The 13671-nt window shown below is 31.0% G+C and overlaps 1 protein-coding gene across 1 annotated transcript in view; it reads left to right on the top strand.

Annotated features, from left to right (window-relative positions):
• LOC134692662 (H(+)/Cl(-) exchange transporter 6-like) overlaps positions 1 to 13671 on the top strand; it is a 56871-nt gene that overhangs the window by 14873 nt on the left and 28327 nt on the right. Inside the window, exons 17-21 of the mRNA XM_063553131.1 lie at positions 311 to 476; positions 3526 to 3632; positions 5646 to 5781; positions 6078 to 6124; positions 11766 to 11874. Coding sequence (XP_063409201.1) covers positions 311 to 476; positions 3526 to 3632; positions 5646 to 5781; positions 6078 to 6124; positions 11766 to 11874 — 565 coding nt within the window. The remainder of the gene's footprint in view (positions 1 to 310; positions 477 to 3525; positions 3633 to 5645; positions 5782 to 6077; positions 6125 to 11765; positions 11875 to 13671) is intronic.

The raw sequence follows: 13671 nt of genomic DNA, 5'->3' as shown, positions 1-13671 counted from the left end.
TAAGCAAGTTGCATTTATATGATCTAATTCAATCTATAAATTAATTGCAAATATTGATATTTCGACGTCTATATGATTATTTGGTGACATTTCACGTTATCGAAGTGCACGTATTGAAAGCATCTTCACGAAAAGATTCATATGAACTTGTCCTATATTTATTTTTTAACGGCGTCTTTTAGAAGAGCTTCATAAACGTCAGGCAACGCTATTAAACTGATGAATCAGACAAATTAAGAGCAAGACAATTTTTCACTTTTTTCTAACGTTTGAGAGACGTGTTTCAAATAGTTTTAATTTTCTATTTCAGCGTTTTAGGTTACGAAAATCATTCAATTTACTCCGGTACATTCGCCCTGATTGGCGCTGCTTCATTTCTCGGTGGAGTTGTAAGAATGACAATAAGTCTGACAGTAATCCTAATTGAATCAACCAATGAAATAAGTTATGGGCTGCCGCTTATGTTGGTGTTAATGGTAAATGTCTGTCTTGTTATTTTCCTGAATTACATGCTATTTTAGAATTTTATCTGCTTTACTTAATAATATTGTGTCTAGATGAACATGTTCTTTTCTCTAGATTTTTTTAAGTATTTTTTTTAATCAGTGCTTTTTCACAGAGTGAAATGCTTATTTGAAGTAAGAAACACTTGCACACTTTCCGAATATGATATATTCTATACAGATAACTCCGTTGTTTAACTATAATTTGTTACATTTGTAGTGAATGACGCTTTCAAACTTCTTTCAGAGGCAGCAATATGCGCTAGTGCATATTTTCTATTTACGTCAAATCAAATTCTTTCTATCGTTCACAAAGTGAACAGTTACATTCATTTAAATTAGTGCTTCTCAGAAATGAAATGTTGAATAATAGAAGGACCATGTTTCAAATCTTATTTCCGTATCGGAATGGATAATTATGTGGTGTAAATATGACCGTAATATTTTACATAGATATATGAAGATGTGGTGTGAGTGCCAATGAGACAACTCTCCATCCAAATAAAAATTTAAAAAAGGAAACCATTATATGTCAATGTACGGCCTTCAACACGGAGCCTCGGCTCACACCGAATGTATAGTATCATCAAATTTCCGATATGTTAGATGTGTAAAAATGCTAGTTCGCTGGGTTTTTTTTATCAAATCTACTTTGCTAAATAACTTATTTGTGCATGTCTTCAATTCTTATATATATATATATCCAAATGGTTAAACTATTGTGATTGTGATTTTTGTTTATGGAAATAAACATTTCTCTGGGCTCCAAAAATGATATATATTTTTTTTAACTTTAATATAATTCAGTATTAAATCGTACATTTCTAAGATACTTCAAATGCACTCGCTTAATGTTATATGTAAGAAATATTAATGGACATTTTAAAGCAAAATGCGGTTAAGCTATATAGGTACGGAAAGGTAAACCAAGAGGGAAAGATTAATTACATCGAATAAAATATCGTATATAATACGTGTCGAATGTATTACAACTTATTTCCGGATCTGAAGTTATAATTATGCGATGGTTTTATTTCGATATGGATATGATCGTATTTTGTTACAAATGCAAATTGATCAACCATTCTTTGTACTTTAAATATAGTTAAATTGTACACTTATACATTATAAATTAGAACAAATATTCATAGAATACTTCAAATGCATTCGATTGCTGTTATGAGTAAGATATGTTGTTGAGTTGTCTAAGTGATCTATCTACACTGATCTTTATCTTGTCAACACTGAAGTGATAAATTTCGAGTTCAAAGCTTGCTTATGGTAGATGCGTACCACTCCGATATTAACAGACAGTGATTGCCAGTTTTACACACGAACGTATGTTGTTTACTCACCATTAAAAAAAATAAACACCAAGAATTGTGACATCGACGTTATATCAATCTAAACTCTTAAAACACATATGGTTTAATGATAGATAAGAATCAAAAAGGTTAACTTAAATGCCTACCTAAACTATTTCTTCTATAGATAATTGGTAAATAAACACTTATGATAATGTCGGAACGGGAAAGTCAAATGCCAAAAAAAAAAAAAATTGACAAAAAATGTCAAAAATTTGGGTAAGGTAAGTGAGATTTAAACGTATGTAGAATCCTCTCGTCAAGAAAAGTCGCAGAAAAAAAGGTGGTACGGCATCATATCCTTGGTCTTGGGATACTGTTTGCCTTTTATGAATTTTCATCACATTCTATAAATGATCAAGAACCTAGTACACAGTTACTTACAAAATAATGTTCAGAAATAGTGTGTTTTATGACCGGTTTTTTTTCTGCCAACTTTAGAAATCTAATGCCACAAGTGCTCGTATGTCTTTTATCCTGCAATGCGAAGAAAATTAAATGAAATCTCATATAATTTTACATCTGATTCATCCACCAGCTGCCTCGGGAAATATATTCAGTAGATGCTGTATTTTTGTTCAATCATTGTGTTAGCAAACTTAGTTTCCGGAAAGTTAATACTATAGTGCCAACCAATACGCATATATATAAATATCATTTTCGGGCTGAAATTTATAATTATGCCGTGATTTCATTTTGAAATTAATATGAAGGTATCATTTGCCTTATTGTCATTTCTTTAGTGTATATTAAATCATAGACTTGCTACAATTCCCTTTTTATTTTTTTCTCTTTCTAATTTAAATGTTTACTGATAAGTGCCAGCCTACTGATTGCCCTTGGAGAAAGAAACCTTCCTCCTGCAGATGTCAGTATAATTGTAATCTCCTAGTTATAGAAGTAAAATTATTAAAGGGGCAAAATTGAAGAAAAAAAACATAATTAGGAAGGGACATATAGCAAGTCTAATTATATCATTAAGTAACTGATATTTATCATTTGTTTTTATTCAAGTATTTATATCGTCAGTTTTGAATGTGACTAATGTACAGTTTTCTATTTAACCGATTTATGAGAGTTGAAAATCAGTTAACAAATGTTACCTTTATTAATACAACACAGTCAATATATTTCCCACCTATGTATTATGTATGAAGTTTGCCTTAACAGCAGATGGGTACATATTTAAGGTGGTACCAAACAGCTTCACTAAAATTAATTTGGATCGTTTACTTTTCATAAGACTTTGACAAAGTATATACTTTGACCCTTTTACAAAGATATTTAAATTTCTCAAAATTTGAACAATCCGTTTTATCAGAAAAATTACATTGGTTATATAGCAGTTTGACAAACACTTATTTTGATCATTGAGAAGCCTAATATTCCCTAAGGACACAACGTTTAGCTGATTTTACAGAGTTATCTCCCTGTAGTGTTAGGTACCACCTTAATAAAAGTAAATACAAGTGATGTATGTTCACTCCGAAATATTCCTCCACAATTGACCTATAAGAGACCAAACAATGATGTTCTGTGTATTTTCTTTTTTTCTTCCAGTTATTCGTATGACTGTAACTCCTTTCGTATTTATAATAATCATTTATCTTTTTGTAAAGAAGTATTCGGAATACATGTTGCGTTCTTTTTTCTTTTAGGTAGCCAAGTGGTCGGGTGATTTGTTCAATGAAGGTCTCTATGATATTCATATTCATCTGAAAGGAGTTCCTTTATTAGAATGGGAAGCCCCTGAGAAGACCGAAAAGTAAAGTATATTTGATTAATTTTATAGAAAAGATGCACGATTGTTTCTGTTACAGCATGTCACATTTCCTAATCTTCACCTAACACAATCCCTCAAATCAAAATTGATATATATATTTATCCTTTACATATTTCCTTGGAAGTTAAATGTTTCGGTTTTTTTTCACCAACTGTTTCTGTTTGAAATGAAATGACTCAATTTATGTACGTGTATAGATAATTTTACCTCTATTTTGGATGAAGAAGGTTTTTACTACTGATTGTCTTGCCGAGGCATGGCTGTCTTCATGTACTCGTACAAGCTGTAAACATATCAATTTTCGAAAACATTCAGCATTTGAAAACGTTTTCCGGATTATAAAAATCATCTGATTGAGATTATTATTTTTTACCGGGGATCAAAGGAAAAACACAAATATTTTGAATGGCAAATTACATAAATTTAGATAAACATCAAAAGTAACAACGTTCATACATCTTTCTATTTGATAGAATATATTTTCAAACCATTTTCATTTGGATAAATGATGATTAACTGCCGTATTCCAGATTTTTATGTCCCACCTACGATAGAAGTGGGGCATTACATTTTCTGGTCTTTGCGTCCGTTCTTTCGTTTGTTCGTCCTTCCATTTTTTCGTTCGTTCGTCTGTTCGTTTGTTTGTTCATCTGTCTGTTCCGATTCAGGTGAAAACTTTTGGTCTAGGTAGATTTTGATGAAGTTAAAGTCCAATTAACTTGAAACTTAGTAAACAAGTTCCCTATGATATTTTCTTTCTTTTTTAAATGCCAAATGAGAATTTCGACCCCGATTGCACGGTCCACTCAACATATAAAATGATAGTGTGAGTGGGGCATCCGTTTTCTATGGACACATACGTTGTAAATGAAGCGATGGCTTATAGATTTCAACTTCTAGCTTGTGTAAATATGCAAATTGGCGTTATATAATAACAATGACTAGTGCTTTAGCATCAATGGTTTCTTATCATTGCCTGAATGATTGTTGGGTATTTTATATTAGTATAGCATGGACTTCCTTAATTCAATTTAACTCCCTTCATACTATAATACCATCATTTTTCTTTCTTATTATTTGTATAAGTTATGGTTTTCCCTCTTTCCCGTCGCAAATTATGAACCTGCTTTTAATTAACCTGTATCCATATTTTTTAGGAATATTTATATACAATAAACAAGGGTTATTAGTCAAATCATTAAGACACTACATTTTACAGGAAATCTAAACTTCCGCATGTTTGGTTTTTAAATTGTAAATTGAATTGCATGGCTTTTTGCAACGTCATTTGTGGTTATATAAGAACTGCACGGATGAATATTCTTCTGCAAGATGTCCTTTAATTGACAATTTATAAAATAAATATGTACATTTGAATTTAGTTAAATCCTACATGATTGACATTTGATATTTAATTTTGAAAGTAGTTAATAGGTTATAAATCTATAAAATCGGGGATGCATCATTTGTAGCATTTTAATGTCTTACAAAATAATTATTTCTTCTTTTATCTTTGAAGTAATATTAAGGTTTGGCCTTCCCTTTTTTCTGAAATGCTTGCACCAACCGTACGACAGTTTTTTTTCACTGGTTCCGTCAGTTGGGAAAATCTAATGTTTAATTTTGTCAGCTTTTATGGACATCCTCATTCTGAATCCTCTTTGGAGTTCGGTCTGTTGTCATACTTTGTTTGTATTATATATTTTTTTACAAATATTTTTGTAAGCAGTTTTATATTCTTGTCCTGTCTGATATCATGTTAACAAGTGCAAGCACATAAGAAAAATGAAACAGACTTTTAAAATGCATTCTTTACCTTATTATCACCAGAGCAATATTTTACTGATAGAAATAGACATCATGTGAAAAAACAGTTCGGCTTGAATTAGATAATAGTTGAATTTGTTACGAATTAAGGCAGTAGCCCTTTCAAATTTGATATTATATCTTCTCATGGTAACCAAATTCAATAATATGCATTTTTCTTGTTTTTAGGTTAGTGGCAGCCGATGCTATGAATAAGAAGGTGGTGATATTTTATCCAGCAACTAGAGTTTCATCTATTGTGAAAATATTAAAAACAAATGCACATAATGCGTTCCCAGTGGTCACCGTACGACAGCAATCACAAGTATGTACAAATAACGTTTTCCTGAAAGTGGCGTTAGTTTACTATTTATTGTGACGTCATTAATAAATTTTTGTAAATCATTGCTAATCTTTATATATTACTAAGCTGGAAAAGTGTCGTGTGCAAACACATTGTTATACGGTACACGACTGACCCATTTCGGATCCATAGAGAGTTAATCGAATTCATAGTAGATTCGGCCTTCGTCTTCACTCCTTTTGGTATGGTTTTACTAACCCCCCATTAAGCCGTAGGGGATTCATAGTAAATATATAACTTTTAATATCTGTTTGCAGTCTTCAGAAGAGTTTGGAGATGAACTGGAACTGTATGCATCATTAGAGTAAGTAAATTGTTTAAAACGTCCATGCAAGGAACTGAGAATAATTTGAATAAATGTGTGTGTATCTCTCAGTGTATCTCTCAGGTGTGTCCCAATACCAGAGAGCCAAAATAATTAGTAAAATATAAGCAACAGTGGTATACCGCTGTTCAAAAATCATAATTGGTTGAGAGAAGACAAACCCGGGTTACAAACTAAAAAAAGAGGGAAACATGTCAACATTGAACTATAAGAGGAAAACAACAAAACAAAAAAAACATTGAAGTGCATAAAATAAATACACCAACAAACAAAGAAACAACCTTTTTAATAACAACTGCAAAATTCATGACCTGGTACAGGTTGTTTTACCAAAAATGGTGGATTAAACCAGGTGCATTGCTAGCCACACCTCGCTCTTATATGACAATGTAAAATAATATCACTAAAATGACAAGACTACATCAAAGAAATACAACACAAACACACGCAATAACAGTCATCACACAGAAACGCACACATGAATAATATTATAGGCGACACAACATGCCAACCACAGAACAACAACGACTATCTTCCATCAAAGACAGACATCACAAACAGATACGCACTTATGTAACGAATAGGTTATATTAAACTATATGCAATTATTCTCACAAGACTAGTCCAAACAAGCAAATCCGGGATTAACCTGAATCATGAACGCTTTGAGACAATATTTGTGACAGTGAAATATATGTATTTAACGTAAAGAGATACTATTTAAATAATGCATCGTAACCTTGGGAGAAAGTTACAAAAATTAATTCTTCATACATGTTTACGATTTAAAGAGCATTCTATTTATGTCTATAAACTAATCAAATACATGGAATGTTTAATATTTTAACCGCATTTATATCTAACGTGTCATTCACTTTGCGGAGAAGGATGCAGGTATGATGGATGGATGGATGGTGTTAACCTTCGTTGTTAAAGATTACATGCTTATCATGACATAACATTTTTCTAAACAAAGTCCTCTATGTACTTAATCGACACGTTGAGCCCTATGTTTAACTTTTTGTGTACAAAATGATTAAGACATGTTACCCTTCATGGACAAATTATTCTTTCAGTGTACCAATTTTCTATATTTGGTTTGATTCGGTCGAGCACAATACCTTTAAACCAAAGAGGCTTTGACATAATTTTCGTATTGTTTAAAGTAAGGTGTTGAGTAAAATATGAAAGTCATAAATCCAGACGCCATAGCAGCACACTAATGTTGCATTGCGATCATATTTGTTAGGAGATCAGTCCTTTAGCATTTAAGCTTTATTAAGTAATAGTTGTCCGTTTCAATGCCACTGCTGGTGGAGATTTATTTCCCCGAGAGTATCACAATCCCAGTAGTCAGCACTTTTTGTGCTGACATGAATTGTCATTGATATGGTTAAATACTGATTATTTTTTTTTAAATACTAAGGCTTTTCTAACTCAGGGATAGATTACCTTAGATGTATTTGGCAAAACTTTTAGGAATTTTGGTCCTCAATGCTCTTCAACTTTGTACTTTATTTGGCCTTTTCAATTTTTCGGATTCGAGCGTCACTGATGAGTCTTTTGTAGACGAAACGCGCGTCTGGCGTATATACTAAATTAAGTCCTGGTATCTATGATGAGTTTATTTGGTTGTTATATTTCCATTATTCAACATTATCTGGTATGCGTTTCAGTTGTGATGCGAAGGTATCTTACGTTCATGCAATTATAACTACATGATTATTCTTTAACATTACTTTGTGCTATATAGATATAGTTCTCTCAATAAATAATTCAAAATTTGCTGACTACGTTGAATTTATCTATCCAAAGAGTACAACAGATACAGTTAAGTCGGCCTCATATTTAGACTTACATCTAGAAACTGACAATAAGAGTCTGTTTAAAATAAAATATTACTACAAAAGAGATGATTTCAGTTTTCCCAATTTTGAACTTTCCATTTCTATGTAGCAAAAAGTTTCAGAAATCAGTAAAAAAACACATTCCGGTATCAACCTTTATCATGAACGCTTTCAGACAATATTTTCGACAGTGAAATATGTATCAAAACATAAAGAGATTATATTGAATTGATGCATTGTAACTTGAGAGAAAGTAAGAAAAAAGTAATTTGTCTTACATGTTAACGATTTAAAGAGCATTCTGTTTATGACTATAAACTGAATAAAATATATGGATAGTCCAATTGTTTTAACCGCATTTATATTTAATGTGCCATTTACTCTGCTGAGTAGGATGCAGGTGTGATGGATTTTAAACACTGTTGTCAAATGCTACATGTATAAAGTCCTGTATGCACTTCATCGACAAGCTTAGCCTTATGTTAAACTTGATGTGTACAAAAAACTGTTCACGTTAAGACATGACAGCCTACATGGACACAATAGTCTTACTTTGTTCTTTCACATAATTTACGAATACTCTTCAAAGAGGCAGCAAAAAACATTTTTTTATATTTTGGTTTGACTCGGTCGAGCACACTACCTTAAAACCAAAGAGGCTTTGACATAATTTTCGTATTGTTTAACATATGGTGTTGAGTAAAATATGAAAGTCATAAATCCAGATGCCATAACTGTACACCAATGTTGCATTACGATCATATTTGTTAGGAGATCAGTACTCATTTCACTTAAATACTTTTTCATTTGATTGTTATATTTCCATTATTTTACATTATCTAGTTTGCGTTTCAGTTGTGATACGAAAGTACCTTACGTTCATGCAATTCGATTTTTTATTAATATCCTTTAACTTTACTTTCCGCTATATGGATGATGTTTTCTCAATAGATAATTCAAAATTTGGTGACTATATAGAAAACATCTATCCAAAGGATACAACTCAGTTAAGTTTATCTTGACTCACATCTAGAAAATGACAATGAGGGTCGGTTAAAAACAAAACTTCACGTCAAAAGAGATGATTTCAGCTTCTTAATTAATTGTAAACTTTCCATTTTTATCTTGCAATATTCCAGTTGCGCATGCATATAAGAATATATTTATATTTCTGGTCTTTAGTTATCTATGTAGTGTCTTGTAAACTATTGTTTGTTTGTCTATTTCTTTTTTAGCCATTTCGTTGTCGGTTTATTTTCGATCTATGAGTTTGAATGTCCCTCTGGTATCTTTTTCTTTTAAACATATATAAACGTTTTATTTTTTAAACCTGGTTCTTTTTGTTATCTATTAATTATGTGTGTCTTTGTCTAATATGTTCTCCTATTTATTTGTATTGTAGTCCTGTAATATTTTATTGTCTTTTCAATGTTATATTTAACTTTGCCATTAAAGTGCGAGGTTTGGTATGCCACAAAACCAGGTTCAACCCACCATTTTTTATTCCCCTTTAAAAATGTCCTGTTCAAAGCCAGGAAGATGGCCATTGTTATATTATTGTTTGTTTCTGTGTGTAATGCATTTTAATGTTGTGTCGTTTGTTTTCTCTTGTTTTTGAGATATTAAGATTAGACGTGGCACGGTACTTGTATATCCCAAATTCATGTATTTGGTTTACATGTAATATGTGTTATTCTCGTGGGATTTTGTCTGATGCTTAGTCCGTTTCTGTGTGTGTTGCGTTTCGGTGTTGTGTCGTTGTTTTCCTCTTATATTTAATGCGTTTTCCTCGGTTTTAGTTTGTTACGCCGATTTTGTTTTTTGTCCATGGATTTATGAGTTTTGAACAGCGGTATACTACTGTTGCCTTTATATATTCCTAGATATGTCCTGGATGCAATTGCCTCAGTCGTCCAGGTAACAGGATAAGGGTCCCTGTTTACAAAATGAGTCTCCCTTGGCAAAAATGGAAAAACATTAAAAGAATTGAACAACATGATGTTTTTATAATGTGAATTGTTTATTATTTTGAAAACTATATCTAAGAATTAACAAACACCCACCAAGATACCCTTAATATTGTATTAAGCAAGGACATTATCAGACATTTAAAAAAAACTATGAATTCTGTGGGAGATATTTAAGTGTGACATCGTTCTTATCCTTTTACTATTTAAGTTATCAACGACACTTCAACCCTATAATTTAATCGGGTGTCAATTTCAATACATTTTACATCGAGTAACTAAATGTCAGTTTCCATTAATTTTATTATGTTCCCTGGTAGGCGTATAATTGATGAGACACAATTAAGATTTGCATAAATCTTTGCAGGAGTATCCACAGGCTTTGATATGATGTCTACGTCACACTTACAAATTTACTTTTTTCATTTCAGTTTTTTTCTCTGTATTCAAATTCATTTGTTTTTAATAAAGAACAAATATTTAAAGCATATAGAGATTCGACTTGGAAATTAGTTACATTGAGGACCTCTTGGTGACCTTCTGCTGTTGTTTTTTCTATGGTCGGGTTGTTGTCTCTTTGATACATTTCCCATTTCCATTCTCAATTTTAGAGATTCGAACATACATTGTAGCAACAATATATTCAGTGTTCTTTTAAAAGATTTTTTTTTGTTTACCCAAATTTCTTTAATTTTGAAATTATAAATCTTATGTTAGTGTACTAAATATTAGTTTCATAATTGAAATTGCAAAGTCATGGAAGAAGTCATAATTTATTGATACACTTAACAGATTCTATAACTATATATACCGGATTTATTGTCAGTCAAAAGAGTGTGTTAATTGTATATTCAGTTTTGATCTTAACCGAATTCGAGGATACTAACACTTTCGAAATGTACATACAATTTATGAAAATTTGGAATACGCTTTGAATAACTCTGAAGAAAATATTTCAGTGGGTCTCAAATTTGTATTGTAACTACATAATTTTATACACACTGCAGTTATTCATGAACAAATTAAAACATATTTTATAATCCAATCACCTAAAGTTGGGAAAATGTTATACTACTTTTTTCTATACCTGGCTCACTACGGCATTATGTAATATATAATACAGAATGGTCACAATGTACATGTCTGTAAAGAATTTGAATGCCATTTTTGAATCCAACCAAAGGCTGTACTAGTTCCTTGATTAATTATGTATTTTGCTTTTTGATGCAACTTTGTATATTGACGATATCTTAGATATCCAGTAGTCAACAGTTGACATGCTATATCATTGATATGTTCATATTTGTATATACAAAATTTCAAATTTTTCGCAATGCTTGGGATTTTACCTCAAGAATAGATTACCGTACATGTATTTCCCAAAACCTTTGGGAATTTTGGTATATAAATGCTTAATATCATTGAACTTTATTTGAATTTCAAACACTTTTTTTATTTGAGCGTCACTGATGAGTCTTTTGATGGTAGACAACACTTTAATCAATTGTATACAATGATAACCGTGATTTTGTTTGTGTTTTTGTTATGTTTTTGCTATGTTTTTTATTGCATGATATTCCGAATAAGTTTTTAAAGTTTGCAAGGGACAAAATGACAAGATGAGTTGATTTATACAAATAATTTGGTTAGTTTGAAAAAGCTGCACACATGTATGAGTACAAATGCAATAAACAAAAAGAAAAATAATTATTGAAAGCCAGCATCTTAAATATTTCTATCCCTACTCAATCACTTTAGTGGAAAAAGACTTGTCACATAATTTATTTTTGGGACTTTTATTTGTAGGGAAGAAACTATTCCGAAAAATGCTCACTGGAATTTAACCGGAATGATTATGCGATATCAGCTAGTTACTTTACTAAAGAAGAGAATATGGTACAGAGAGGAAGACGGGGTATGTTCTTTATATAAATCAAACTTTTTTGCAACAATAGTTTTACCTCATAGATAATCCTTAAGTGATACTGTAAAATGGTAGACACAGACAGGAACATAAGATCAATAGACTGACGTCAGATAAATGGGTTAATTAATGGTAAATTGCAAAACGAGTCTTGACAATTTGTTTCTCCTCAGTTTGTTTAAAATAATTCTGAAAGACAGCCACCTGATAAAGCGAAAATCGTGAAAATAAGTTCATTCGCGAGTCATTCGTTTTACTTATGAGCATATTCTACTTTTTTCTGACATTATAATGCAAAAATAATATTGAAATTAAACATCAATCAGTCAACTATTTTAAATATTAGCACATTTCTGATAGTTTGTTCTGAATGTTGACAACATACATTCAGTGTCAAAATATGAATGCACTGTATAATTGATGATTTTCGAGTTCGAGATAATAAATACTGCCATGTCCTTTGTTGTATTTGTTATCAGAGAAGTATTGACTGACAAGGTTAAATCGTATTGATACAGGTTATCATAAATTGTTCTCGAGAAAAATCTTCAGAAATGTCGTGATAGATAGTGACGCATGAATATTCTTCGACTATCGAACAAATCTGTGCTTAAATATTAAACAATTTTATTGATATACTTAGCGAATAGTTGTCTTTTTCCTTGTGTAATTTCGTCCATCTCTTTATTACAACCAAATAAAATATTTTTTTTTCCTGACTGATGGTTTCTACAGTTTTATTTGCAATTTACAATTCTTTTGTGTCTTAACCTTAAAACCAGATTGTTTTTATTATCCTTTGACAATATTAAAAGTCTATATTTATTTTGGATACATAAAATATAGATAAATAGAACTATTCTTAGCATCTATAAGTTAGTTTTTCAATATCGTTTTTCTAAAAAGTAAAATCACAAATTACTGAACTCCGAGGAACATTCAAAACAGAAAGTACCTAATCAAATGTCAAAATCAAAAGCTCAAACACATCAAATGAATGGACAACAACTGTCATAATTTGGCATTTTAATATTGAGAAAATGTTGGATTAAAGTATGTTTTAAAGCTAGCTATACCTCTCACTTGTAAGACAGTCGCACCAAACTCCATTAACTTGACAACGATATAACAAAAACAAGCAGACATACTAGGTAAAAAAAGTTTAAAAAAATAGTTGAACAGCAGTCAAAATTGTGCTATAGTCTTAATCACTATAAAAACAAACACATTTTTAACAAAAAAGCACAAAATGTCATATATATCAAGCAAATGATTAGGTTTCTTGTTCATATTCGGGTCAGCCTACCTGTTTTTATAAAACAGACATAGACGTGTTGACAGATACAATTATCTTCCACATCTTTAACGTTTGATCTAATTGACTGTCAATGTGGTAAGACGGTTTTTAGATGGTAGTATTTATTCAGTTGTCCTTTGTAAATATAAAAGAAAAATATCTAATAAGATGGTTTAAAATTACTTTAATGAAATCTTCTGTAAATAAAGTTCATATTTTTAGAACTGAATTCCAAATTTATACATGACAGGGGTGTCGAATTGCTATTTTACACGTAACACTATTGGTAACTTAATACCAAAAATACAACCAATATGATGGATTTAACTTTTATCAAATACGGATATACAATTTGGTCAACAGTTCAATTGATTGTATTGAAAATCAAATTAATATAACTTCTATTTTGACGTTTTACAGTATTTCAAAATATTCCTCATCAGTGTTAAGTAGCTTAAGTGTCTGAAATAGGTGACCGATACTTACTTCCT

Source organism: Mytilus trossulus, chromosome 12 (genome assembly GCF_036588685.1).
Source record: "Mytilus trossulus isolate FHL-02 chromosome 12, PNRI_Mtr1.1.1.hap1, whole genome shotgun sequence".
In the NCBI taxonomy this organism is placed as follows: Eukaryota; Metazoa; Mollusca; class Bivalvia; order Mytilida; family Mytilidae; genus Mytilus; species Mytilus trossulus.
This window is presented reverse-complemented; position numbering and strand designations above follow the sequence as displayed.